This window comes from Dendropsophus ebraccatus, chromosome 5 (assembly GCF_027789765.1).
Source record: "Dendropsophus ebraccatus isolate aDenEbr1 chromosome 5, aDenEbr1.pat, whole genome shotgun sequence".
Lineage (NCBI taxonomy): Eukaryota > Metazoa > Chordata > Amphibia > Anura > Hylidae > Dendropsophus > Dendropsophus ebraccatus.
In genome coordinates, this window is record NC_091458.1 from 8,354,649 (window position 1) to 8,381,933 (window position 27,285).

General features: G+C 45.5%; 1 protein-coding gene across 8 annotated transcripts in view; it reads right to left on the reverse strand.

Annotated features, from left to right (window-relative positions):
* The window catches only part of LOC138792249 (NACHT, LRR and PYD domains-containing protein 3-like), a 250,482-nt gene that overhangs the window by 71,220 nt on the left and 151,977 nt on the right, over positions 1-27,285 (reverse strand). For all 8 annotated transcript variants that reach the window (XM_069969450.1, XM_069969451.1, XM_069969449.1 and 5 more), the window contains one exon: positions 7,961-9,647. In XM_069969450.1, coding sequence (XP_069825551.1) covers positions 7,961-9,647 — 1,687 coding nt within the window. The remainder of the gene's footprint in view (positions 1-7,960; positions 9,648-27,285) is intronic.

Sequence of the window (27,285 nt, forward strand, 5' to 3'; positions counted from 1 at the left end):
TGCTTTCCTCTAAGTGTGTTATAGACTTAATATTTCCAAATAATGATGATGTGACTACTGATGATAAGTGACTACTGATTGGCTAGGATAGATGGGTTTCGTAGACCCTAGAATAAGAGTTTATTTTTTATTTTATATTCACTATTTGATACTTACCCTTATACATATATTCATATATATCATCAGTGTTGTAGTTTACTGTAATACATTAATCTTGTGCACCATATCCTTATTGACATAGATTTATAATATTACATGAATTCCTTAACCCTGTTAGTATCATAGCTTCTGAATTTAGCTGACTCAACTATCATTGTAACCATCATTGGCCTAATATTGGGATAAGATTATATATATCATTATATGGGGATAAATGATTGGCACTAAGTGCTTTGATATATATATAGAACGGAGTTGCCAATTGATTCTGTGTCTAAGACAGTTGTCATGCGCATTAACTATGGAGTCTAATTTAGCACTAAGTCAGGTGTCATGCGCATTGGGGAGAAAGTATCGATATAGTCTAAGTGCAGTGACATGCGAGATGACACGTTGTTGTCACATGACACTGCGAACCCGGAAGTGATCCCGCGAGAGTAGCGGCCATGTGACTGGAACAGATCACGTGACGCCGGGACACAGATGACGCAGGGTGTCGTCATGAGGAGATCTTAGATGCGGCGATCGCAATGATAGGAGGGTGAGTAGGTGGGCGTGTGAGTTTATTTGCAGTCTACCAATCTGACAGAGGGGGTTAGGTTCTTCACAATAAAGTAAGACCTCATTGGTGTACTATAAGGAGTGTTTGGTGCAGTACCATGACATCAGTTAATTGAATGTGTGTAACAGGGAGACATAATTTTCATGTCTCTTTTCAGTTTGCATGCATGTGTGCGTATGTATATATATATATATATATATATATATATATATATATATATATATACATGCACACATGCATTTAGACCTACCTATACCTATTGATTACTGTGTTATATCTATGTGTGCGTATCGTATTTGCATAGATTAGCTGGCCGTGTATGGCTATGTGTGTGTAAGCCATTGTAGTTTTGTTTGTGTGACCCCATATGTAGACTCATTCCCTTTGTTGTCAATATGTTTGTGTAAACTACCCTACCTATTTCACTTGTTCAGCTGTAAGCCTCCCTGATAGCATTAACAATGGAGGATACAAAAAGTAGTGTAACAACTGTTTAACCAGCTGGACCTATTCTGCCTTATTATCTAGCTGGTCAGTTCTGGGAAACTCTTACCACTACCAAAAATGGTTATGAACTAGTCCCCTCACCCCTAGTAAAATTAGTATAAAAACTCCTAGTTTAGTACAGTCAGGAGCCTCAACTGGAACAGAACTGCTACCAGACCGCTGTGTCCAGCCAGACTGCTGATTCGACTTCTGGGCCACATGACCTTGTGGAGGGGGCTCCCCAGACTGACCTGAACTCATTTTCATCACCGAAGCTAAGTATAATAAACATTCTTTCTACTTTTTCATTAAATTGTCTAGTCCTTCATTATACAGTATCTAGGTTAAAAATATCCAATTGGATACAATGTGGATATAAATATCGGCCAGTATCAGTAGTAAGTGTTGCCTAATTTTTCTCCTGATGACATTGCTGCGGCAACGAAACATGTAGAGAGGGGCACAATTTGTGGTTTTAAAATAGCAGACACCCAGTATCTCCTAGTTACCTTCTATACAGGACTGCAGACTGTGATAGTGATTGAGATAGTTAGTAAAAGAGGATAGTTATATCCCTATATATCATCTAGTATTGGCTAGTGATAGGAGTACTGGGTGTGTTGTGGTTTTTAAACAAGTTCACACATTTACTTTTAAGATACGTAATAAAAGTTAATTTTTATTAAGGGGGGTGATATAATTTAAAGGGGTTTTTTACCCCGGGCTACGGCCTGTGGGTTTGGAGTTTATTTTAAGAAGAACTTGTCTGTCAGCATCCTTAGCTCTTTGGAATGACCTAGAAATTAATTTGCTTTGAATCTCACTGTAAGGTTCCTGGCAAGATGTTGAAACTCCTGGATCTCCGAGCAGTTACATCTGATCCTTTGGAACCAGGGCTGGACTGGGACTAAAATCAGCCCTGGCAGTCAGACCCCAGCAGCCCACACACCATATCATGGAGAGCCGTGTAAAATATGCGATGTAGCAAATTCTGCTTCATTTAGCCGTGTCCCCACTACTCCCCTAAACATGTGAACCCCACCATCAGCACACAAAATAATGCTATAACATAATCTGCTGGGGATTTGATGTGGCATATTTATACATTCATTTCAACTGATTAAATCAGAAGCATCAAATCCGCATTGGATTAGGTATGAACGTGCCCTTAAAGGGAACCTGTGAGGTCTATAGCAGGTACACAGCTGTAGATCCCAGCGTACAGGTCAGGGACCGGACCTTTAGTCCATTGTAAACCCTTGTAATCATTCTTTTCATTACCAGCTGAAGTGTCACAGAGGTGGAGCCACAGCAGCACCTTCTGCCCCGCCCCTTCCTGCTCTGACTGATGGACGTATAGGGTGCTGAAACTTTAGTTGGAAATGAAAAGGACAATTATAAAAGTTTACACTGGACTAAAGGTCCTGTCAGTGATATCTCCCTCACACCTGTCTGCTGAGATCTACAGCCCGAGACCTGGTACGGACCTCACAGATTCCCTTTAAGGCTGGGTTCACACTATGTATATTTGAGGCTGTATTTGGTCCTCATGTCAGGTCCTCATAGCAACCAAAACCAGGAGTGGATTGAAAACACAGAAAGGCTCTGTTCACATAATGTTGTAATTGAGTGGATGGCCGCCATATAACGGTAAATAACTTCCATTATTTCAATACAACGGCCGTTGTTTTAAAATAACAGCACATATTTGCCATTAAATGGCGGCCATCCACTCAATTCCAACATTATGTGAACAGAGCCTTTCTGTGTTTTCAATCCACTCCTGGTTTTGGTTGCTATACAGCCTCACAAATACAGCCTCAAATATACGTAGTGTGAACATAGCCTTAGGGTATAAACCCACACACCGTATATGCAGCGTATTTACTGCTGCGATACGCAGCAAACTCACAGCAAACTCGCAGCAGATTAGATCTAAATAACGGAACACAGCATCAAATCTGTACCAACAAATCTGCTGCGTATACGGTGTGTGGGTTTATACCCTAAAGGAGAAAAACATGGCCACCTTCTTCCAGAAACAGCGTCACACTCTTCTTCAGTTTGTGTGAGGTATTGCAGCTCAGTTCCATTGAAGTGAATGGAGCCAAGTTGTAATAACCATACACAGTCTGAGGACAGGGTGGTGCTGTTTTTGGATAAAAGTTACTATATTTTTTAAATCCCTTTTATCCTGACTATATCTGCACTCCATATAATGGCGGTATAAGTAGTAAGGTTTTCATTATTAAAATGTGTCTGCTACAAATATGTAATCAAAGCTACAAAATAAGCTGCTACATAGCTATTTCCTACGGGATATCTATCTATCTATCCATCTCCTATCTATCTATCTATCTATCCATCTCCTATCTATCTCCTATCTATCTCCTATCTATCTATCTATCTATCTATCTATCTATCTATCTATCTATCTATCTATCTATCTATCCATCTCCTATCCATCTCCTATCTATCTCCTATCTATCTCCTATCTATCTATCTATCTATCTATCTATATATCTATCTATATATCTATCTATCTATCTATCTCCTATCTATCTATCTATCTATCTCCTATCTATCTATCTATCTATCTATCTCCTATCTATCTCCTATCTATCTCCTATCTATCTCCTATCTATCTCCTATCTATCTCCTATCTATCTCCTATCTATCTCCTATCTATCTCCTATCTATCTCCTATCTATCTATCTATCTATCTATCTATCCATCTCCTATCCATCTCCTATCTATCTCCTATCTATCTCCTATCTATCTCCTATCTATCTATCTATCTATCTATCTCCTATCTATCTCCTATCTATCTATCTATCTATCTATCTCCTATCTATCTATCTATCTATCTATCTATCTATCTATCTATCTATCTATCTATCTATTATCTATTGGGTAACACTAGGGCTTTTAATTTGAGGAATTTCATTTTTTGGTCACTTAAATTATAGTTGCACTTTAACAAAGCACAGAGTTTACGCGTTTCAGGAGGTAAGTGGGTCGCTCTTCATCAGAACAGTGCAATATCATGTACAATCAGGTGAGTGTCCAGTTTAACAAGAAAAGCCCCCAACACACCCTTTCCCGAGAGGAGGGGGAGGGGGAAGAGCATATACAACCAATATAACAGTTCAAACATTGAATCACAGAGAGAAATTAAAATATATATATATATATATATATATATGATACAGAAAACTGTAGAATAATGAACATCAAATTGAACCTGTAGATCGCTGCAGCAGGCTAAGCGGATGGGTGCGGAGACAGATACAGCGCAGCTCGGCTGCTGACACCGGCTGTTATGTGTTCAGTGAGAGGTCAGTAAGGTTGTCAGGACTCGAATCCCCATAGCGCCGTCGTGTAGTACAAAAGAGGAGGAGTTACGGCTCTCAGTACGGAGCTACAGCAGGATCCCCATAGTGCCGTCATGTAGTACAAAAGAGGAGGAGTTACAGCTCTCAGTACGGAGCTACGGCAGGATCCCCATAGTGCCGTCATGTAGTACAAAAGAGGAGGAGTTACAGCTCTCAGTACGGAGCTACAGCAGGATCCCCATAGTGCCGTCATGTAGTACAAAAGAGGAGGAGTTACAGCTCTCAGTACGGAGCTACAGCAGGATCCCCATAGTGCCGTCATGTAGTACAAAAGAGGAGGAGTTACAGCTCTCAGTACGGAGTTACGGCAGGATCCCCATAGTGCCGTCATGTAGTACAAAAGAGGAGGAGTTACGGCTCTCAGTACGGAACTACGGCAGGATCCCCATAGTGCCGTCATGTAGTACAAAAGAGGAGGAGTTACAGCTCTCAGTACGGAGTTACGGCAGGATCCCCATAGTGCCGTCATGTAGTACAAAAGAGGAGGAGTTACGGCTCTCAGTACGGAACTACGGCAGGATCCCCATAGTGCCGTCATGTAGTACAAAGGAGGAGGAGCCCTCATTATCAGCACCAAGGAGCTGTTCCTAGCGCTGCAGCCTGGGATGTGACTGAAAGCCAGTGAGATGTAAAGCTGCAGATAGATAAGTGTCGGTCTGAGCTGAAGTAGCACTACTTGTAGTGAGACCAGACGACATCTGAGCTGGAATTTCACAGGCCGACAACTCCGGGGGACGCTAACAATGTAAAGAGAGAGGAATATAAATCAATTGTAAAACAGGGAAGACTGTAAGTCAGTTATATCATTAGCAAACCTAAAGCAAAACTTGTAACTCAATTACACTCAAATACAGGACCGATTGGCCCTTCCTGAACCTGGTGCTAGATATCCAGCCTCTGCAGAGGATATGGGAAACACTAATGATGTATTCATAAATAACATATAGTAATTACAGCAAAAGGGCTTTGTTTCCTTCAACCTCTTACCTTAATTTTTATTTTTTCTTTGTCATAATTTTGTACGTAAATTTTTTTTTTTTTTTATTGCACATTCCTTTTTTTATATATTTATATATGTACTTTATATTTATATATACACAATTCATTCCCCTTTTTTTTCCTTTTTTTTATATCCTTTGGGTAGTTTTGATAATTTTATATAATTTTTATCATTAATATAATGTTTTTTAGTGTTTGCCATGGCATCATTTTCTCCATATCCCTCCCCCCCCCCCCGTGTATTAATGTGGCCAATAGTGTCTTTCTGTAATTACTATATGTTATTTATGAATACATCATTAGTGTTTCCCATATCCTCTGCAGAGGCTGGATATCTAGCACCAGGTTCAGGAAGGGCCAATCGGTCCTGTATTTGAGTGTAATTGAGTTACAAGTTTTGCTTTACGTTTGCTAATGATATAACTGACTTAGGGTACTATTACACGGATTGATAATCGGCCGAATTGGGCCGATTATTGCTCCGTGTAATAAATGCAACGATCAGCCTATGACAGTGATCATCGGCTGATCGTTGAGATAGGTTAGACCCTATTTTCGTCGGGCGCCGACCGCGCACCGCTGCGTGTAATAGTGGTGCGTGGCCGGCGACTAACGATATACATTTCCCATCCACGTTCCAGGGCTGCTCCTGCCGTCCGCTTCTCCCGGGGTCAAGCACGCGCTCTAGCTTCACAGAGGCCTGCCAGCTGATAGGCCGCTCAGCCAATCACAGGCCGCAGCGGTCCCGCGGACCTCTCACTGAACACATAACAGCCGTGTCAGCAGCCGAGCTGCGCTGTATCTGTCTCAGCACCCATCCGCTTAGCCTGCTGCAGCGATCTACAGGTTCAATTTGATGTTCATTATTCTACAGTTTTCTGTATCATATATATATATATATATATATATATATATATATATATATATATTTTAATTTCTCTCTGTGATTCAATGTTTGAACTGTTATATTGGTTGTATATGCTCTTCCCCCTCCCCCTCCTCTCGGGAAAGGGTGTGTTTGGGGCTTTTCTTGTTAAACTGGACACTCACCTGATTGTACATGATATTGCACTGTTCTGATGAAGAGCGACCCACTTACCTCCTGAAACGCGTAAACTTTGTGCTTTGTTAATAAATTATATATATTAAAAGTTTTTCATGGTGCACATTTGGATTCCTTTTGGGACAGCGCTGTATTTAGTACCATTTTCTTGTTTTTTGCTATTTTAACACATGTCATGCCTGGGACCTTTTATCAACTTGGTGGTTCAGCGCTTTCTTAAACGTACTCTGGTTTGCCAGGGATGCCACACGTGCCCTCTGCCTAGAGAGATACTCTTTAAAGGATTAAAAGTGTGCACATTGAAATTCTAGGGCCTCTTAGGAAGACTGTATTTTTATTAATTCGTCAATACCACCAAGTATTTTTGGAGGGCTCACCTCACTCAGGTGCCTCAAATTCAATTTTGACATGGTTTCCAGGAGACCCACACCCCTTTATGTGTAGGAAGTGTCTGACCATATCAAACATGACCATAACACACAATGACAGTTAGCGGTGGGTGCTGATTGAGTTGCCCCCTTGCCTATGCCATCTCTGGTTATCATAGGCAACATGATTTAAATTTCTTTAGCTTAAAATTTGTCTTTCTGTCCCAATGATAGATACATATCGCAGCAGACAGTATCACACACGATAGGGTTAGATACATATCGCAGCATACAGTATCACACATGATAGGGTTAGATACATATCGCAGCATACAGTATCACACATGATAGGGTTAGATACATATCGCAGCATACAGTATCACACATGATAGGGTTAGATACATATCGCAGAAGACAGTATCACACATGATAGGGTTAGATACATATCGCAGAAGACAGTATCACACATGATAGGGTTAGATACATATCGCAGCATACAGTATCACACATGATAGGGTTAGATACATATTGCAGCATACAGTATCACACATGATAGGGTTAGATACATATCGCAGCAGACAGTATCACACATGATAGGGTTAGATACATATCGCAGCATACAGTATCACACATGATAGGATTAGATATATGGCTCAGCAAACATTATTACACATGATAAATCACGGATGCTTATGCATATATATATATATATATATATATATATATATATATATATATATATATATATATATATATCCCCAGTCCACTCTTCAGCCCTCTCCTCACTAACATTACCATATGAATCTGACCCCGTCTACTTCATTATAGGAGCCATACTAACAGGCATGGAGTATAAGGACAATAAATGTATCAGATATTTGTCAGAACATTAATATCACAGAAATATAACATAGAATTAGTCACTTACCCCAGTTCCTGCAGGTTATGTAAAGCTGGTGCAAGTCTCTCTAATCCTTCAGGGTCTAATGAGCATCCAGATAGATTGAGTTCTTCTATATTTCTGCAGGTTTCCATGATGAATGATAACACTGTGCAGTCTAGAGCCGACATGTGATCACCAGAAAGGTCTAATTCTCTGCATGATTGTAATAATTCCTGCACTAGAGGTTTATTCTGGGATTCATACAGATAGTAGAATGTCCTGAGATGTTGCTTCTTGTTGTCATTTTCCCCCAGACTCAAAAGATCAAAGTTCTTCAGCCAAGTGATGACATCTCTGGAGGCCTGAGCCGCTTGTGTGTCCAGGTATCCAGTTAGTAGTGACCTGGTGGAGGCGTCTGATAGACCACACAGGAAACGGAGGAACATCTCACCACGTCCATCACGATAGGATTTTGCCCTTTTTAGTGATTCCTGTAACTTCTCAGGAGAATAATCAGCATAATGCACCAAGGCAGAGAAGAACTCCTGAACAGTGAGATGTAAGAAGGAATAGGTCACAGGTTCCTCCGATTCCATCAGAAAACTTGATAAGAGCTTTGACTTATTGTCCACATGGAAAGAACCCAGATCTCGATCATCAAATATAATCATGTGATTCATGACTCCATGTTCTGCCATCCATCCGATGGACTGCAGGACCTTCTGAGCGTCACTTTTCTCCAGGCTGTGATTGGTCAGGATGTTGGCGACAAATGTGGCAAAGAGCTGGGTGACTGTTTTGGGTAATAATGATGGCGGCTGATCACTAGTTGTCTGGAAGCTCCTGGATAACACTGTACAGATGATCCAGCAGTAGGACGGGAGGTAACAGAACGTGTACAATGTGTCATTCTGCTTCACATAAGTAAAAGCCTTTTCTGCCAGTTCAGGGTCAGAGAAGAAATTCCCAAAGTACGTCTGTCGATCTTCTGGAAAAAACCCAATGATCTCTACTATTCGCTGGAAAACCTCACAATCTATTGATGCCAGTCTGGTGGGACGACTGGTCATTAGAACAGAACAACCATTAAGAAGAGACTTTCTCACCAAACTATCCACAATCTGACCACAATGTCCGCGCTCTCTAGGATTAGAGAACAAGTGACCGGATGTGAAATCCATTGTATGATTGCTTTCATCTAATCCATCAAATATGAAGAGAAGTTTCTCTGGATCTTGTAAGATGTTCTCAATCTGCGGCTCCAGATACGGGTATTGTTGGAGGATCATGGTCTCCAGACAAACCTCATCCAGTCTGTTCAGCTCCCGGAATTTGAAGAAGAAGACAAAAGAGAATCTTTGATAGAGATCGCCCCTCACCCAGTCATAGACAAACTTCTGCATCAGCGTTGTCTTCCCTACACCCGGCACTCCGCTCACCATTACTATATGGGGCACAAGTCTGGATTGGTGACACCAGCGGAATATCTTGTTGGGAGAAATGCGCTGTAATTCATTTTGAGTTTCCATTAAATATTTCCCATGTTTTATCCCGATCCCTATGAGCTCATTCTCAGAGCGGTTCCTAAACTGATCAGTGGAGACAACAATGAGGTTCACATAGCATGTCCACAATGGGAAGCTTTTCTCTTCCAGGTTACATCTTGAAGGTTTGTTCTCTATAAGTTTCTCAGTCTTTTCATATAAATGTTTCTTGTGAAGGTTCTGGACATCTGTAGAGAATAGGAAGAGAAAGGTCAAATACAAGGGCGTAACTAGAGATGGCTGGGCCCCATAGCAAACTTTCCAACGGGGCCCCCCCTCCCGGCTAATGGGGGGAAAATGGACGCGTGGTTTCGGCCACATGCAGTGTCTGAATTTTTTTTTTACATGGTTTTTAACTGCTTACCTGATCAGCATATTGTCTGTAGCAATCCTCGTCACAGGATTGGTAGGCAACAGCTTCAGACAATGCACATTTAAAGCCATACCAGGCCTAAGCAATATCGCCATACTGTGACTGGATAACACCGCCACACCAGACCTGACCAATACTGTGACTGTAGAACACCGCCATATCAGACCTGCCTGCCACTGCATGTACTGTATATATCTCCAGTCTGGCACTATAAATATACACACACCCACCGTCTGGCACTGCATGTACACACACACACATACATATATATATATATGTATATCCAGTCTGGCACTTTATATGTATATACATATGTGTGTGTGTGTATCCAGTCTGGCACTGTATATATATATATGTGTGTGTGTGTCCAGTCTGGCACTTTATATGTATATACATATGTGTGTGTGTGTATCCAGTCTGGCACTGTATATATATATATGTGTGTGTGTGTATCCAGTCTGGCACTGTATATGTATATATATGTGTGTGTGTATCCAGTCTGGCACTGTATATGTATATATGTGTGTGTGTGTGTCCAGTCTGGCACTGTATATGTATATATATATGTGTGTGTGTGTCCAGTCTGGCACTTTATATGTATATACATATGTGTGTGTGTGTATCCAGTCTGGCACTGTATATATATATATATATATATGTGTGTGTGTGTGTCCAGTCTGGCACTGTATATGTATATATGTGTGTGTATCCAGTCTGGCACTGTATATATATATATATATGTGTGTGTGTGTCCAGTCTGGCACTGTATATGTATATATGTGTGTGTATCCAGTCTGGCACTGTATATGTATATATGTGTGTGTGTGTGTCCAGTCTGGCACTGTATGTGTATATATATATATATATATGTGTGTATCCAGTCTGGCACTGTATATGTATATATGTGTGTGTGTATCCAGTCTGGCACTGTATATGTATATATGTGTGCATACCTCCTAACTGTCTCGGATTCCGCGGGACAGTCCCGTTTTCGGGGTTCTGTCCCGCGGTCCCGGAACGGCACCCAGTGTCCCGCATTATAAGTGGCCCCAGCGAAAAAAACAATAAACCAGTTACTCACCTGTCCGCTGGTCCCAGCAGCTCCTCTCCCGGCAGAGCGCGCACTCCCGTCATCCTCTGGGGCGGGCAGCGGGGCATACAGACACTGACTGTGCCGGAAGTGACCTGCAGCCTCCATCATGAGTCACTTCCGGCACAGTCAGTGTCTGTATACCCCGCTGCCCGCCCCGGAGGATGACGGGAGTGCGCGCTCTGCCCGGAGAGGAGCTGCCGGCGGACAGGTGAGTTACTGGTTTATTGTTTTTTTTCGCAGGGGCCACACTAATGGGGGGATTGGCTACTATGTGGGGCGCTACATGGGGGATTAGATAATATGTGGGGCACTATATGAGGGGCATTGGCTACTATGTGGGCACAATATGGGGGATTGGCTACTATGGGGGGCATTGGCTACTATGTGGGGCATATATGGGGGCATTGGCTACTATGTGGGGCACTATATGGGGGATTGGCTACTATGGGGGGCATTGGCTACTATGTGGGCACTATATGGGGGCATTGGCTACTATGTGGGGCACTATATGGGGGCATTGGCTACTATGTGGGGCACTATATGGGGGCATTGGCTACTATGTGGGGCATATATGGGGGCATTGGCTACTATGTGGGCACAATATGGGGGATTGGCTACTATGTGGGGCATATATGGGGCATTGGCTACTATGTGGGCACAATATGGGGAATTGGCTACTATGGGGGGCATTGGCTACTATGTGGGGCATATATACGGGGGCATTGGCTACTATGTGGGGCACTATATGGGGGATTGGCTACTATGGGGGGCATTGGCTACTATGTGGGCACTATATGGGGGCATTGGCTACTATGTGGGGCATATTTGGGGGCATTGGCTACTATGTGGGCACTATATGGGGGATTGGCTACTATGTGGGGCATAGGCTACTATGTGGGCACTATATGGGGCATTGGCTACTATGTGGGGCATTCTATGGGGGATTGGCTACTATGTGGGGCACTATATGGGGGATTGGATACTATGTGGGGCACTATATGGGGGCATCGGCTACTATGTGGGGCACTATATGGGGGGATTGGCTACTATGTGGGGCGCTATATGGGGCATTGGATACTATGTGGGGCACTATATGGGGATTGGCTACTATGTGGGGCACTATATGGAGGGATTGGCTACTATGTGGGGCACTATATGGGGATTGGTTACTATGTGGGGCACTATATAGAGGGATTGGCTACTATGTGGGGCACTATATGGGGATTGGCTACTATGTGGGGCACTATATGGGGATTGGCTACTATGTGGGGCACTATATGGGGATTGGCTACTATGTGGGGCACTATATGGGGGATTGGCTACTATGTGGGATACTATATGGGGGCATTGGCTACTATGTGGGGCACTATATGGGGGCATTGGCTACTATGTGGGGCACTATATGGGGGCACTATATGGGGCATTGGATACTATGTGGGGGATTGGATTCTATGTGGGGCACTATGTGGGTGTGAGAGATAGTCTGACAAATATCTATATATCTATATGTATACTCAGGTATAGCTCGTACTGCCATATGGTATTCATTATATATATACTTGAATGTGTCTTTGTTCTCTTAAGAGTTGGGAGGGGGGGGAGCGAGTTGTCTGGGTTGTCACATAACTTAGGAACTCATCAGCATAAGACCCTCCCGAGTAGGCAAATAGCCAATTGTGCCAGTATTAACCCATGATGTAACCACCTTTTCCTGTACGTCATAACTAGTATAAGAACTGTTGTTTGTGTAATAAAGCAGAATCCTTTTGCATTGATACCATTTGCTATTGGTGTCTGTGTGAATCTGTATGAGCGCTCATACTATTATTTGATATCATTTGGATACCGCACAAAGAGGAAGAAATCGCTATTAGTGCGATAACATGGGGGATTGTATACTATGTGGGGCACTATAATGGTGATTGGATACTATATAGAGCATTTTTGGGGGGATTGAATACTGTATAGGGCAATATTCAGTCAGCAGCATGTGGTGACTGTAGGGGAGTGGCTATGGAGGGTTGCTATGGGGGCGTGGTTATGGAGGGTTGCTATGGGGGCGTGGCTATGGAGGGTCGCTATGGGGACCGCAGCTCACATGTCCCTCTTTGCTCTTTGCAAAAGTTGGGAGGTATGTGTGTGTGTGTATCCAGTCTGGCACTGTATATGTATATATATGTGTGGGTATCCAGTCTGGCACTGTATATGTATATATGTGTGTGTATCCAGTCTGGCACTGTATATGTATATATATGTGTGTGTATCCAGTCTGGCACTGTATATGTATATATATGTGTGTGTATCCAGTCTGGCACTGTATATGTGTATATATATGTGTGTGTGTATCCAGTCTGGCACTGTATATGTATATATATGTGTGTGTATCCAGTCTGGCACTGTATATGTGTATATATATATGTGTGTGTGTATCAGGGCCGGACTGGGACTAAAAATCAGCCCTGGCATTTCCGAGCACACAGGCTCACTCACCGTGCGGTGATAAGTTATGAGAGGATGTTGTGAGTGCAGCACGGCTACATGTATCATCACGGCCATGACTGGAATTACAGATAATAACACAGTAAATGGGGTCAGAAGCTTCTGTCTCTGTACTATGTAGCTGAGCTGCAGTTACAGGTTGTCACCACTACACAGTGTACAGAGACAGACTGCTTCTGGCCCGGTCACTGTGCTCAGTTTAACACCACCACCACATACTGACTAATACCACCACACACTGACTAATACCACCACATACTGATTAATACCACCGCATACTGACTAATGCAACCGCATACTGACTAATACAACCACATACTAACTAATACCACCACATACTAACTAATATCACAGCATACTGACTGACACCTCCACATACTAATACCACCACACACTGACTAATACCACCGCATACTGACTAATCCCACCGCATACTGACTAATGTCACCGCAGACAGACATATTAGGCTCCTCACTCTGACACCATCCTCATCTCTATACTAACTGCACATCTGTACTGTCCCCTTTACACCCTCATTTAGTGGGTAGGCTGACTCTATGTGACCCCCTTATTGTATATGCATCCCTCTATGTAGCCCCCTTATAGATGGCCCCCTCTCTCTTATCCCCCCTCTCTTATAGATAGCCCCCTCTGTTATAGATGCCCCCCTCTCTCTTCTCCCCCCTCCTTTATAGATGGCCCCCTCTCTTCTCCCCCCTCCTTTATAGATGGCCCCCTCTCTCTTCTCCCCCTCCCTTATAGATGCCCCCCTCTGTTATAGATGCCCCCCTCTCTCTTCTCCCCCCTCCTTTATAGATGGCCCCCTCTCTCTTCTCCCCCCTCCTTTATAGATGGCCCCCTCTCTCTTCTCCCCCCTCCTTTATAGATGGCCCCCTCTCTCTTCTCCCCCCTCCTTTATAGATGGCCCCCCTCTCTCTTCTCCCCCCTACTTTATAGATGGCCCCCTCTCTCTTCTCCCCCCTCCTTTATAGATGGCCCCCTCTCTCTTCTCCCCCCTCCTTTATAGATGGCCCCCTCTCTCTTCTCCCCCCTCCTTTATAGATGCCCCCCGGTCTCTGCAGCCCGCTCCTGTTACCTCCTATTACCGCAGCCCGCTCGGTCCGCCTCCTGTCACCGGAGCCCGCCTCGGTCACCGCAGCCCACTCAGTCCGCATCCTGTCACCGGAGCCCGCCTCTGCCCGCTCTGGTCACCGCAGCCCGCTCGGCCCGCCTCCTGTCACCGGATCACAGCCTCTGCCCGCTACAGTCACCGCAGCCCGCTCGGCCCGCCCCTGACGTGCGCCGCTAATCCAATCAACGTGGAGCAGCGTGGGGCCGCTGCGGTGCACGTAACACACGTTCCACGGCCGGCCGCAGCGGCCCCACGCTGCTCCGCGTTGATTGGATTAGCGGCGCACGTCAGGGGCGGGCCGAGCGGGCTGCAGTGACCGGAGGGGGCAGAGGCTGTGATCCGGTGACAGGAGGCGGACCCAGCGGGCTGCGGTGACCGGAGCGGGCAGAAGCTGACCAGGAAGAGAAACGGGCCGCGGCAGTGATTTTTTTTTTTATGCAGCCCGGGCGGCCCACGGACTGGTAATCTGGCCAGCCCAGCGGGCATTTGCCCGGCTTGCCAGATTACCAGTCCGGGCCTGGTGTGTATCCAGTCTGGCACTGTATATGTATATATATGTGTGTGTGTGTATCCAGTCTGGCACTGTATATGTATATATATGTGTGTGTGTATCCAGTCTGGCACTGTATATGTATATATATGTGTGTGTGTATCCAGTCTGGCACTGTATATGTATATATATATGTGTGTGTGTATACAGTCTGGCACTGTATATGTATATATATGTGTGTGTGTATCCAGTCTGGCACTGTATATGTATATATATGTGTGTGTATCCAGTCTGGCACTGTATATGTATATATGTGTGTATCCAGTCTGGCACTGTATATGTATATATATGTGTGTGTATCCAGTCTGGCACTGTATATGTATATATATGTGTGTATCCAGTCTGGCAGCTCAGGAGCTCCAGCCCTACACCGGCCAGATCTGCCGAAAGCCAGACCATCCATGCTCCAAAAGTGATGTCCAAAGCCAGAGGGAACCCCACAGACACCCCTCACCGTCCCGCTCGGCAGCCTCCACGCCCGGCATTGACCGCTTCTTTCTCCCCTCGGCTCCCACAGCACAGCTGCCGCCACGAGGTGTCATGGCGCCTACAGAACAGCAGCGTGCAGGTACCGCTCTGCCCAGCTTGACCCCACTTACAGGGATTACTGAACTCATACCAGCCTCACAAACGGAGGTCTTCCCGTCCCTCCTAGACACACCGGACCCGTGCGACACGGTGCCCCAATCACAAAGGGCCTCCTCTCCCACTCCTGTGCCACAACATGGCTCCCCGGCAGCCCTAGTACAGGCCGAGCTGCAGCTGCTACGTGGCCTCATACAAGCACTGCCCTCTAAGCAGGACCTGGACACAGTGGTGCAGCGAATAGAGGCAGCCCAACAACAAGCCCTAGAAGCAGTCAGGGAGGATGTCTCGGCCCTGTCCTCTCGTACAGCAGAAACTGAGACCGCCATTACGTCCCTTGCTACCAGGGTATCAGCCTTAGAGGCTGCGGCCTCTGATTCACAGCAACAGATCCTGACACTAACTATGCTCCTGGACGATGAAGAGAACAGGGGCCGCAGAAATAATGTTAGACGGAAGGGACTGCCAGAGAGGGGTGCCCAAGATAACCTACAACACCGGGTTACCACCATATTCAATTTGGTCACCCACAGACCTGAGGATGCCACTTTCACTATTGACCGTATACATAGAGTGGCCAGAACACAGGCACCCGATGTTAAGAATATGACTTTGCGCTCCTCGGTCCATGCTGGGCGGTCGAGGAAGCGCTGAGTTTGTCTGTGTTTTTCTTTTTTTAATCTGTCTGAATTGTGTTGTATTTGCCAGCCACACCCGCTTTTCCTGGCAGACTCCTGGCAGTGCAGGGGTTACTGCTCTGCTTGATCTTATTAGCTAAGCTTGGTGCTGGGATCAGGGCTGGTCCAATCATCTGCTGGACTTATGGTCCTTTTACACGGAACGATTTATCGTTCGAATTTGCACGATAACGATCAAATTCGAATGATAATCGTACGTGTAAACGCAGCAAACGATCAAACGACGAACGAGAAATCATTCGTTTTGATCTTTCAACTTGTCATCAAATTGTCGTTCGTAAAAAATTCGCCGATCGTTCCGTGTAAACAGTCGTCGCGCGATAGTCCAGCCGCCCGTCGCCCGCTCGCAGCCCGGCCCCCCGCTCATCCGCAGCCCCCTGCGCCGACTCGATCGCCACACCTGCCGCCGCTCTGATCGCCACCCCCGCCGCCGCTCTGATCGCCACCACCGCCGCCGCTCCGATCGCCACCCCCGCCACCGCCCCGATCGCCACCCTACCCCGCCGCTCTGATCGCCCCCACCAGCCCGCGGTCATACTTTACCTGATTGGCTGAAGAGGAGCCGTTTGAAATTCCCGGCTCCCCTCTTCAGCCAATCAGTGCACTGAAGAGTGGAGCCGGGGATGTCTGAAGACCTGCTGCGCGGAGCAGGTAAAGTATGACTGCAGGCCGGCGGGGGCGATCGGAGCGGCGGCGGGGGCTGCGGATGGGCGGGCGGGTTGGTCGGGCTGCGGGCGGGTTGGTCGCACTGCGAGTGGGGGTCCGGGCTGCGGGCGCGTTATCGGAAAACGATCGCGAAACGATTTTTCCATACGATATATAGTACTGTCTAAACGCTGATCGTTATGAAAAAAAAATCGTAACTCCGACATCGGTAATCGTACGATTGGGCCAATTATCGTTCCGTGTAAAAGTACCATTAGTCTCTGATCCTAGATAAAAAGCAGCAAGTTTCTTTCTTCCCTGCTGACTATTAGAGTTTACTCGCCTGCTCAGCTCCCTGTTTAGTTACTCTGATCTCTGTATTCTGGACCTTCTGCATCTGACCTCGACTATTCTCCTGTTTGCTGTTTTTGTACTTCGCCGCCCGACTGTTGCTGACCTGGTTTGTCTGACACCTCTTATTGTGTTTTAAATAAGAAGTAAAAGAAAAGTATAGGTCCTCAAGACAAGTCAGAGAATATTTGAAAATAATGTCGTGTGATGATTGAAATAGTAATTGATAAACAATAGACGGTCCGAGAGAAGAATAAACTAAATAACACTTTACTTGATAAGTAAAAATAATGAGTTAAAAATTATGGTACCATAACCAATCAGTATAGAAAGTCAAACAATCAAATATAAAATCATATATAAAGACATGTATAAAAAACCATTTGACCCTAATATAGCAAATATATGCAAATCCAAGCAAGAAATAAGCACTGATGTGCAGTAATATACAATAATAAAAACAATAATTAAATGATTATTGAATCATGATGAGCACTAATGGGCAAACGGGCAAGTGTGTTTTGTTTGTCTGTCCGTGCTCTGTGTGTCACACCTATTCAGTGTAATGACCGACTCCGTGGTTGTCTGGGCCGTTTAGGGCCGTCCGTGGCAATTAGGCAGGGTCAGTGGGTGGGGTCAGCTCAGGGCTCACTGTCCATGTCTTGGCAGACTGCCTTTGCCATACTGACCATAACAGAATAGCCAGCCCAAAAAATTTGTTGGGGTAACCTAGCATTAAGGACGCCATGAGGACTCTGGTGAACCAGATGCAAGGTCTGAACATGCTGGTTCAGAACCTTGCTGAGCGGGTCCAGGAACAAGAGACTGCACCCCGACAGGTGACCATGACCACCCCTCTATTTCCGGAACCTCCTGTGCAGCTCCTGAAAAGTTTAAGGGAGACAGGAAGCATTTCCGAACATTTAGAGAGGGGTGCAAGTAGTTTTTTCGTTTGTGCCCCCGCTCCCCTGGAGATGAGGACCAAAGGGTGGGCATTATTATGTCCCTCTTGCAGGGTCCTCCTCAGGAGTGGGCTTTTTCATTACCCCCTCAATTTTTTGCTGCCCTAGGACTCCTGTATGACGATCCAGACTTAGTAGCTGAAGCTGAACGCCAACTGACTTCCATGAAATAGGGAAAGAGACCGGTGGAGGAGTACTGTGCGGAATTAAGACAGTGGTGTGTGTCATCTGGCTGGAATGACCCCGCACTGTGGTGCCAGTTCCGGATGGGGTTGTCGGACCAGCTTAAAGACCTATTAGTGGTATATCCTACTCCCGACACCTTAGAAGAAACAATGACTTTGGCGATTAGGGTTGACAGGCGACTCAGAGACAGACATAGGGAGAAAGGAACTTTTGAGTCTTCTAGTTCTCTTCCTGTCATTGACTCTGTTTCTCAGCCTCCTCCTTTTGTTCCTCTGTCACAAGAAGAACCCATGCAGCTTGGAGCCTCAGATGCCAAGACCAGACGATCCTTCCGCCTGCAACACAACCTCTGCCTATACTGTGGTAAACTCGGTCATCGTGTAAGGTCCTGTCCTGATAAACCTGACCAGCCGGCTAAAAGACTCCAGCGAGTGACCATCGAGGGGGTCATTCAGGCACACAGGTATCCCTTGAACATAAAAACAAATTATTGGTACCTATCTCATTTTGTTTGGGGGACAAATTGGTCTCGGGTTTTGCTCATGTGGATTCTGGGGCCTCCGCCAATTTCATTAGCTCCGGTTTTTGGTCACGTTTAGAGGCATGTCGGCTTTTGCTCAATAATCCGTTAACCATCACTGGTGCAGACTATACCCCTTTGGCCCGGGGTTAAATCTGCTATGTCACTGTCAGGACATCCGTGCCGTCGCACCTGTCTCTGACACTGCAAGGAATGTGGGTCCTCGCTCACGTTCTCAATCATTTGATGCACGCAGGAGAACGTGAGCATTCCGTTTCCATGTTGTACTGACCTGGTCACATCAGGGTTAATTATTCTCTGGAGTCTCCTGCTCTCACCTGTGGGGATGGGGATTCCAGCCTGCATTTAAGCCCGACTATCAGGCTGTTTGCTGCCAGTGTTTGAGTTCTCTGCACTAACTAGCTTGGTGATTACATCTCTGCTATTCTGACCGTATATTGTGTTCCTGACCATTCTCTTGCCTGACCCCTTTGTACCTTGCTTCCGGTTAGTTTTGACCTTGGCGTGTTTTTGACCTTTCTTATCTTTCTGATTTTGTACTGTCGCTCTCTCCTGGTTTTGACTCGGCCTGTTTGACAATTCTACTGTGTTTGTCTGTGTCTCTTGTCTCCCATCCCCTGCACATTAGTCAGTGTATTCGCAGTCTTCGTGGTTGTCGCCCCACGGTCTAGCGTGGGTGGGGCAATAGGCAGGAACAGAGGTTGGGATAAGCGCAGGGCTCACATCCCTTTGTTTTCTGTTTATCCCAGCCCTGACAGAAACATTGGCCCAAAACAGACCTGCAACCTGCATACGACCAGCTACATTCATTCCACCTATGGAGCCTATGTCAGCTGTGTTCTCACAGGTCCAGGCCTTGACCAGATTGGTCCAAGATCTGACTACCCACCTTCACGTCCAGGAAAGCAGGCAGGACTCGGCCCCGGTGCCATCTCCGGCTGTTCAGTCACCTGCACCTGAACCTAAGGTCCCCCTTCCCAACCTTTTTTCTGGTGATCGTAAGAAATATTTTTCTTCTCGGGAAGGATGTAAACTTTATTTTTCTTTACGCCCTCGGTCCTCTGGGACAGAGGTGCAGAAGGTGGGGTTGGTGATGTCTCTCCTGCGGGGTGACCCACAGACTTGGGCTCTTTCTTTCCCTTCTGACTCACCTCTGCGCTCTTCACTAGATGACTTTTTCTCTGCTCTGGGACAGATTTATGATGAACCAGATCGACCTGCAGTAGCGGTTTCCCATTTGTTGTCTATCCGTCAGGGTAGACAAATGGAGGAATATTGTGCTACGTTCAGACAGTACGTGACAGACTCGAGATGGAACGACCAGGCTTTGAAAGACCTTTTCATGACTGGCCTTTCTGACCGTATTAAGGACTTGTTATTAGCTCATACTGAACCTCAGACTCTTGATGAAGCTATGACACTTGCCATCCGGGCGGATCGACGTCTAAGGTCCAGACAATCACCCCGGGGGTCTCCGGCTCCTCAGCCGATCCTCAATCCGGTCTCTGGTCTACCTGCGCCAGAACAGATGGAACTCGGTAGTATCACCTCTGAGCAGCGGAGGGAACACCGCCGGAAGAATCGACTATGTTTCTACTGTGGGAGCCCAGAACATCAGCTTAATGCCTGTCCCAAGAAGCCACAGCAGGAAAAACTTCCGCTCCTAGGTAGTAGTCGGGAGGACTGCCTAGGAGCTCAGGTACTCCCTAAAATTTCTAAAATGTTCCTGCCCTGCACCATTGCGTTCCAGTTGGCCTCATGTGCAGGTCAGGCTTTTTTGGATTCTGGCGCAGCTGCTAATTTCATTGACTTTGACTTTGTGTCCCAGGTTTTGCCTTCCATGATTCCGTTGTCCCCTCCTGTCCAAGTATCTAGTGTGGATTTGACACCATTGCGTGCTGTCTGGTCAAATTCCGCACTCCCCAGATTAAGTTGGTGGTGGGGGTACTGCATGAGGAATATTGCTCCTTTCTGGTTATGAAAAATTTGTCGGTGAATGTCATCTTGGGCCTACCCTGGCTCCAGGAACACAATCCAGTAGTTGACTGGGTAACTCTGGATCTTGTTCGCTGGGGTCCTCAGTGTGAGGCCCATCTGTCACATGTGTCTCTCTGTACCACAGTTGCTAGTAATCTGGATATCCCGGATTTCCGCTCTGATTTTTCTGATGTTTCTTCCAAACCGTTGTCTCAGGCTCTTCCTCCTCACAGGGATTTTGATTGTAAAATTGATCTTTTGCCTAATGTCAAGCTGCCTAAGGGCCGTATATATAATCTGTATGTACCCGAAAGGAAGTCTCTGAAGGAGTATATAGATGAAAGTTTGGCTATTGGGCATATTCGACCTTCTGAATCACCAACTGGGGCTGTTTGTTTTTTTTTTTGTTGAAAAAAAAAAAAGACGGTGGGCTTAGGCCATGCATTGATTACCGTGAGCTCAACAAAATTACGGTCAAGAACTCTGGGCCACTTCCCCTCATTCCCGACCTTCTGAATCAGGTTTCTGGGGCACAATGGTTCTCCAAACTAGATTTAAGGGGAGCTTATAACCTGATTCGGATCCGGGAGGGAGATGAATGGAAGATAGCGTTCAATACGCCTCTAAGGCACTTTGAATATCTTGTTATGCCTTTTGGTCTGTGCAATGCCCCCGTGGTCTTCCAAGGGTTCATGAATACCATTTTTTATGATTATATCGGGGTCTTTATGGTGGTCTACCTGGATGACATTCTGGTTTTCTCTCCAGATCTGGTCTCCCATCATGAACATCTCAGTCTTATTTTATCTCGATTACGAAAAAATTCTTTATTTGCTAAGTTGGAAAAATGTATTTTTTGTGTGCAAAAAATTTCGTTCTTGGGTTATGTGGTCACTCTGGCAGATGTTCAGATGGATCCGGGTAAGGTTCAGGCGATTACGGATTGGGTCCAACCCACTAATTTAAAAGCTCTTCAGCGATTTTTGGGTTTCACCAATTATTACAGGAACTTTATCAGGAATTTTTCCGTAATCGCCAAACCGCTCACGGATCATACCCGCAAAGGGGCTGACCCTGCTAACTGGTCCCCTGCTGCATATACTGCATTTGAAGAGCTTAAGAGGGCTCACTCTTCTGCTCCTGTGTTAATTCAGCCTGATTACTTACTTCCCTTTGTTGTTGAAGTGGATGCTTCTGAGTTTGGTGTGGGAGCGGTGTTGTCTCAGGGATCCTCTAATCTCACCAAACTAAGGCCTTGTGCATTTTTTTCTAAGAAATTTTCTTCATGTGAACGAAATTATGATATTGGAAACCGCAAGCTCCTTGCCATCAAATGGGCATTTGAAGTGTGGCGCCATTTTTTGGAGGGAGCTCTTCATCCGGTGACAGTGATAACAGGCCACAAAAATCTTGTGTACCTTGATAATGCCAAACGTCTGAATGCTCGTCAGGCCAGGTGGGCCTTGTTTTTTTCCCGCTTAAATTTTGTAGTCACCTACCGACCAGGTACAAAGAATGTAAAGGCAGATGCCTTATCCCGGAGTTTTGGTATCCCTGACGTTTGAGTGTGAATCTGGTAAAATTTTGTCACCAGGTATAGTACTGGCAGCTGTCTCCTCTCACCTCTCCTCACAAATGCTTTCTGAACAAAATTCTGCTCCCAGTGACCTTCCGGAAGGGAAATTATTTGTTTCCCTCTCTTGTCATTTGAGAGTGTTAGAGGAGACACATTGCTCAGTGTTGGCAGGACATCCAGGTGTTCGAGGTACTTCAGATTTACTGAAAAGAAATTATTGGTGGCCTCATATGACTAGTGACGTCTATGATTTTGTCCAAGCCTGTCAAGTCTGCGCACGGGGAAAGGTCCCCAGGAGACGTCCTGAGGGCCCTCTTCTTCCGCTCCCAGTACCAGACAGACCCTGGTCCAATCTCTCTATGGACTTTATTACTGATCTACCACCATCCCAGGGGTGTACTGTCATCTAGGTGGTTGTGGATCGGTTCTCTAAAATGGGTCATTTTGTTCCGTTAAAAAAGCTACCTTCGGCTGAGGAGTTAGCTGATCTATTTATCCAGCATGTGGTTCGGCTCCATGGTATTCCTGATGAGGTGGTATCTGACAGAGGTGTACAGTTTGTATCGAAATTTTGGCATGCTTTTTGTTCTAAATTGGAGGTTAAATTATCTTTCTCTTCTGCCTTTCACCCTGAAACTAATGGGCAGACAGAAAGGATGAATCAAGAACTCATCCAATACCTTCGTCTTTTTATCTCTGACTGTCAACATCAGTGGGCTTCATATCTCCCATTAGCAGAATTTCCAATCAACAATCATACCAGCTCTTCCACACTCACATCACCCTTTTATTGTAATTATGGTTTCCACCCCCGGTTTTCCTTCTCTTCTTCTTCTGTGTCTGATACCCCCCGAGCAGAATCCAGAACCAACCTACTGTGCACAGTGTGGTCACAAGTTCAGCAGAACTTGCAGACATCACAAAACCAAATGGTCCACCAGTCCAAGAATAAACTTAGTCTCAGAAACTTTCTTAGTGGGAGATAAAGTATTGCTGTCTACCAAAAACCTCAAATTAAAGGTTCCTTCTCTGAAATTTGCTCCCAGGTTTGTTGGTCCCTTTGCTATTACTCATGTTAATCCTGTGTCTTTCAAAGTAGCGCTGCCGCCACAATGGCGTGTTCACAATACGTTTCATAAGAATTTGTTAAAACGTTATGTTGACCCTGTTTTATCCCTCCCTGACCCTCGCTCTCCATCGGTTGTGGATGGAGACCTTGAGTTTGAAGTGGAGAGAATTCTTGATTCAAGACGCGTAAGGAATTCTCTACAATACCTGATCCATTGGAGAGGATTTGGTCCTGAGGATAGATTCTGGGTCCCTGCTAAGGATGTGCATGCACCCTGGTTAGTTAGAATTTTTCATCAAAACTATCCGATGAAACCATCTCCGCGATCTAAGGGTCTGGAGGCCCCTCGTGGAGGGGGTACTGTCAGGACTGGCGGTCAGGGCGTCCGTGCCGTCGCTCCTGTCTCTGACACTGCAAGGAATGTGGGTGCTCGCTCACGTTCTCAATCATTTGATGCACGCAGGAGAACGTGAGCATTCCGTTTCCATGTTGTACTGACCTGGTCACATCAGGGTTAATTATTCTCTGGAGTCTCCTGCTCTCACCTGTGGGGGTGGGGATTCCAGCCTGCATTTAAGCCCGACTATCAGGCTGTTTGCTGCCAGTGTTTGATTTCTCTGCACTAGCTAGCTTGGTGATTACATCTCTGCTATTCTGACCATATACTGTGTTCCTGACCATTCTCTTGCCTGACCCCTTTGTACCTTGCTTCCGGTTAGTTTTGACCTTGTCGTGTTTTTGACCTTTCTTATCTTTCTGATTTTGTACTGTCGCTCTCTCCTGGTTTTGACTCGGCCTGTTTGACAATTCTACTGTGTTTGTCTGTGTCTCTTGTCTCCCATCCCCTGCACATTAGTCAGTGTATTCGCAGTCTTCGTGGTTGTCGCCCCACGGTCTAGCGTGGGTGGGGCAATAGGTAGGGACAGAGGTTGGGATAAGCGCAGGGCTCACATCCCTTTGTTTTCTGTTTATCCCAGCCCTGACAGTCACTCCGTCTATGGAGGTGCAGGTTGGGTCGATTCACCAAGAAATGCTTGACTTTTTAATCATGGACAATTTATCTACTGATGTTATTCTGGGTTTACCTTGGTTGAGTAAACATAATCCTGTTTTTGATTGGTCCACTCATGAATTGGTAAAATGGGGATCTGAGTGCTCTCCTCATTGTATTTCGCTGAATGCCGCAGATGTCTTCCCCAAGGAGGGGGAGATCCCGGAGTTTATTTCTGATTTCTCAGATGTATTTGATGAGAAGGCTGTTGATGTGTTGCCACCTTATAGGCCATATGATTGCTCCATTGATTTGATCCCTGGTACTAAATACCCTAAAGGTAGAATTTTTAATTTGTCTAGGCCTGAGAGGGAGGCTATGCGAGAGTACATTCAGGAAAGTCTCAGCAAAGGTCACATCCGTCCCTCCAGCTCTCCCATGGGTGCAGGGTTCTTTTTTGTTGGTAAAAAGGATGGTGATCTTAGACCGTGTATTGACCACCGAGAACTAAATAAGATCACTATCAAAAACCAGCACCCCCTTCCCCTTATTCCAGATCTCTTTAATCAGATTGTGGGTGCTCAGTGGTTCTCCAAGATAGATCTTCGTGGGGCCTACAATCTGATCAGAATAAGGGAGGGGGATGAGTGGAAGACCGCCTTCAATACCCCTGAGGGACATTTTGAGTATCGGGTGATGCCATTTGGTCTGAGTAATGCCCCTACAGTATTCCAGTGTTTTGTGAATGACATATTCAGGGAACATCTGGGGAAATTCTTTGTGGTGTATTTGGATGATATCCTAATTTTTTCACCGGATTGGTCTTCCCACGTAAACCATGTTCGCACTGTTATGCATTTGCTTAGAAGTAATAACTTGTTTGCCAAACTGTCCAAATGCCAATTCGGAATCCAGAAGGTCTCTTGTCTGGGGTACATAATTTCTCCCAACTCGTTTAGTATAGATCCTGTCAAAGTGGCAGCCATTGAGAAATGGGAACGTCCCACTAACCTCAAGGCCTTGCAAAGATTCTTAGGATTTGCCTATTATAGAAAATTTATTAAGGGATTTTCCATAATTGTTAAACGCCTTACTGACCTGACCAGAAAAGGGGCTGACCTAGATAACTGAGGTGGGAGTTGGTGCGGTTCTTTCTCAGGGCCCTGAGAGTCTCACCAACCTCCGACCAATAGCTTACTTCTCCAGGAAATTTTCCCCAGCAGAAGGAAATTATGATATTGGTAACAGGGAATTGCTTGCCATCAAGTGGGCATTCGACGAATGGAGTCATTTCCTTGAAGGAGCTAAACACAAGGTCAGGGTACTAACAAAAACTTATTGTACCTTGACAAGGCCAAACGCCTAACCCCTCATCAGGTGAGGTGGGCATTGTTCTTTACTCGTTTCGATTTTGAGATAACCGATCGTCCAGGTTCTAAAAATGTCAAAGCTGATGCCCTATCGCAGAGTTTTGATGCCAGTAATGTCCTCAAAGGTGAACCAGAAAATATACTTGCGCCTGGGGTGGTCCTTGCCATCCTCCAAACTGATCTTGCCACTCAGGTGGTAGAGTCTCAGTCCCTTGCCCCTGAAAATACTCCGGAGGGAAAACTCTTTGTACCCCCCAATCTCCGGCTTAGAGTCTTGGAGGAAACTCGTTGTTCTTCTCTGGCTGGTCACCCGGGAATTGCTGGTACCAAGTATCTCCTCTCAAGGCAATATTGGTGGCCATCTTGGTCCCAAGATGTAAAATTATTTGTTGAGGCTTGTGAGGTCCGTGCTAGGTCCAAGGTCCCTCGTAGGTTACCAGAGGGCCTCCTCTACACTCTTCCTATACCTAGGAGACCTTGGACCCACCTCGCTATGGACTTCATCACAGATTTGCCATTGTCCAAAGGTAAACAGTGGGTGGCGGTGGACAGATTCTCCAAAATGTGCCACCTTATTCCGTTGAAAAAACTCCCCAATGCTTGTAACTTGGCCACGCTGTTCATAAACCATATCCTAAGGTTACATGGGGTTCCTGAAAATATTGTCTCTGACAGGGGATTTCAATTTGTCTCCAAATTCTGGAGAGAACTACTGTATGTGGTAGTTTGGGGATTTCGTTGTCCTTTTCGTCTGCCTTTCACCCCCAGTCTAATGGGCAAACGGAGAGGGTAAATCAATCTTTAGAACAATTTCTTAGATGTTTTGTATCGTGTTCACAGGATAAATGGAAAAAATATTTGCCTCTAGCAGAGTTCTCGCTTAATAATAGAGAGAGTCAGTCTACCAAAATGTCGCCTTTCTTTTGCAATTATGGATATAATCCCGGGTATTCGCCGGCTCACTCTCCAGAGTCTAAATTTTTCAGCTGAAGTTATCTATCAAAGACTGTGCACAGTCTGGGCCCAGGCTCTTGAGAGCCTGACTAAGGCCCAGAGGTCGTCTAGCATACAAGCTAATAAAAGACGTATATCTGGCCATGAATATCAGGTAGGGGTCAAGGTGTGGCTCGCCACGAGAAATCTTAGGCTCAGAGTCCCTTCTGGGAAATTAGCACCCAAATACATTGGTCCTTATCTAATTTCAGAAATCATTAATCCTGTGTCATTC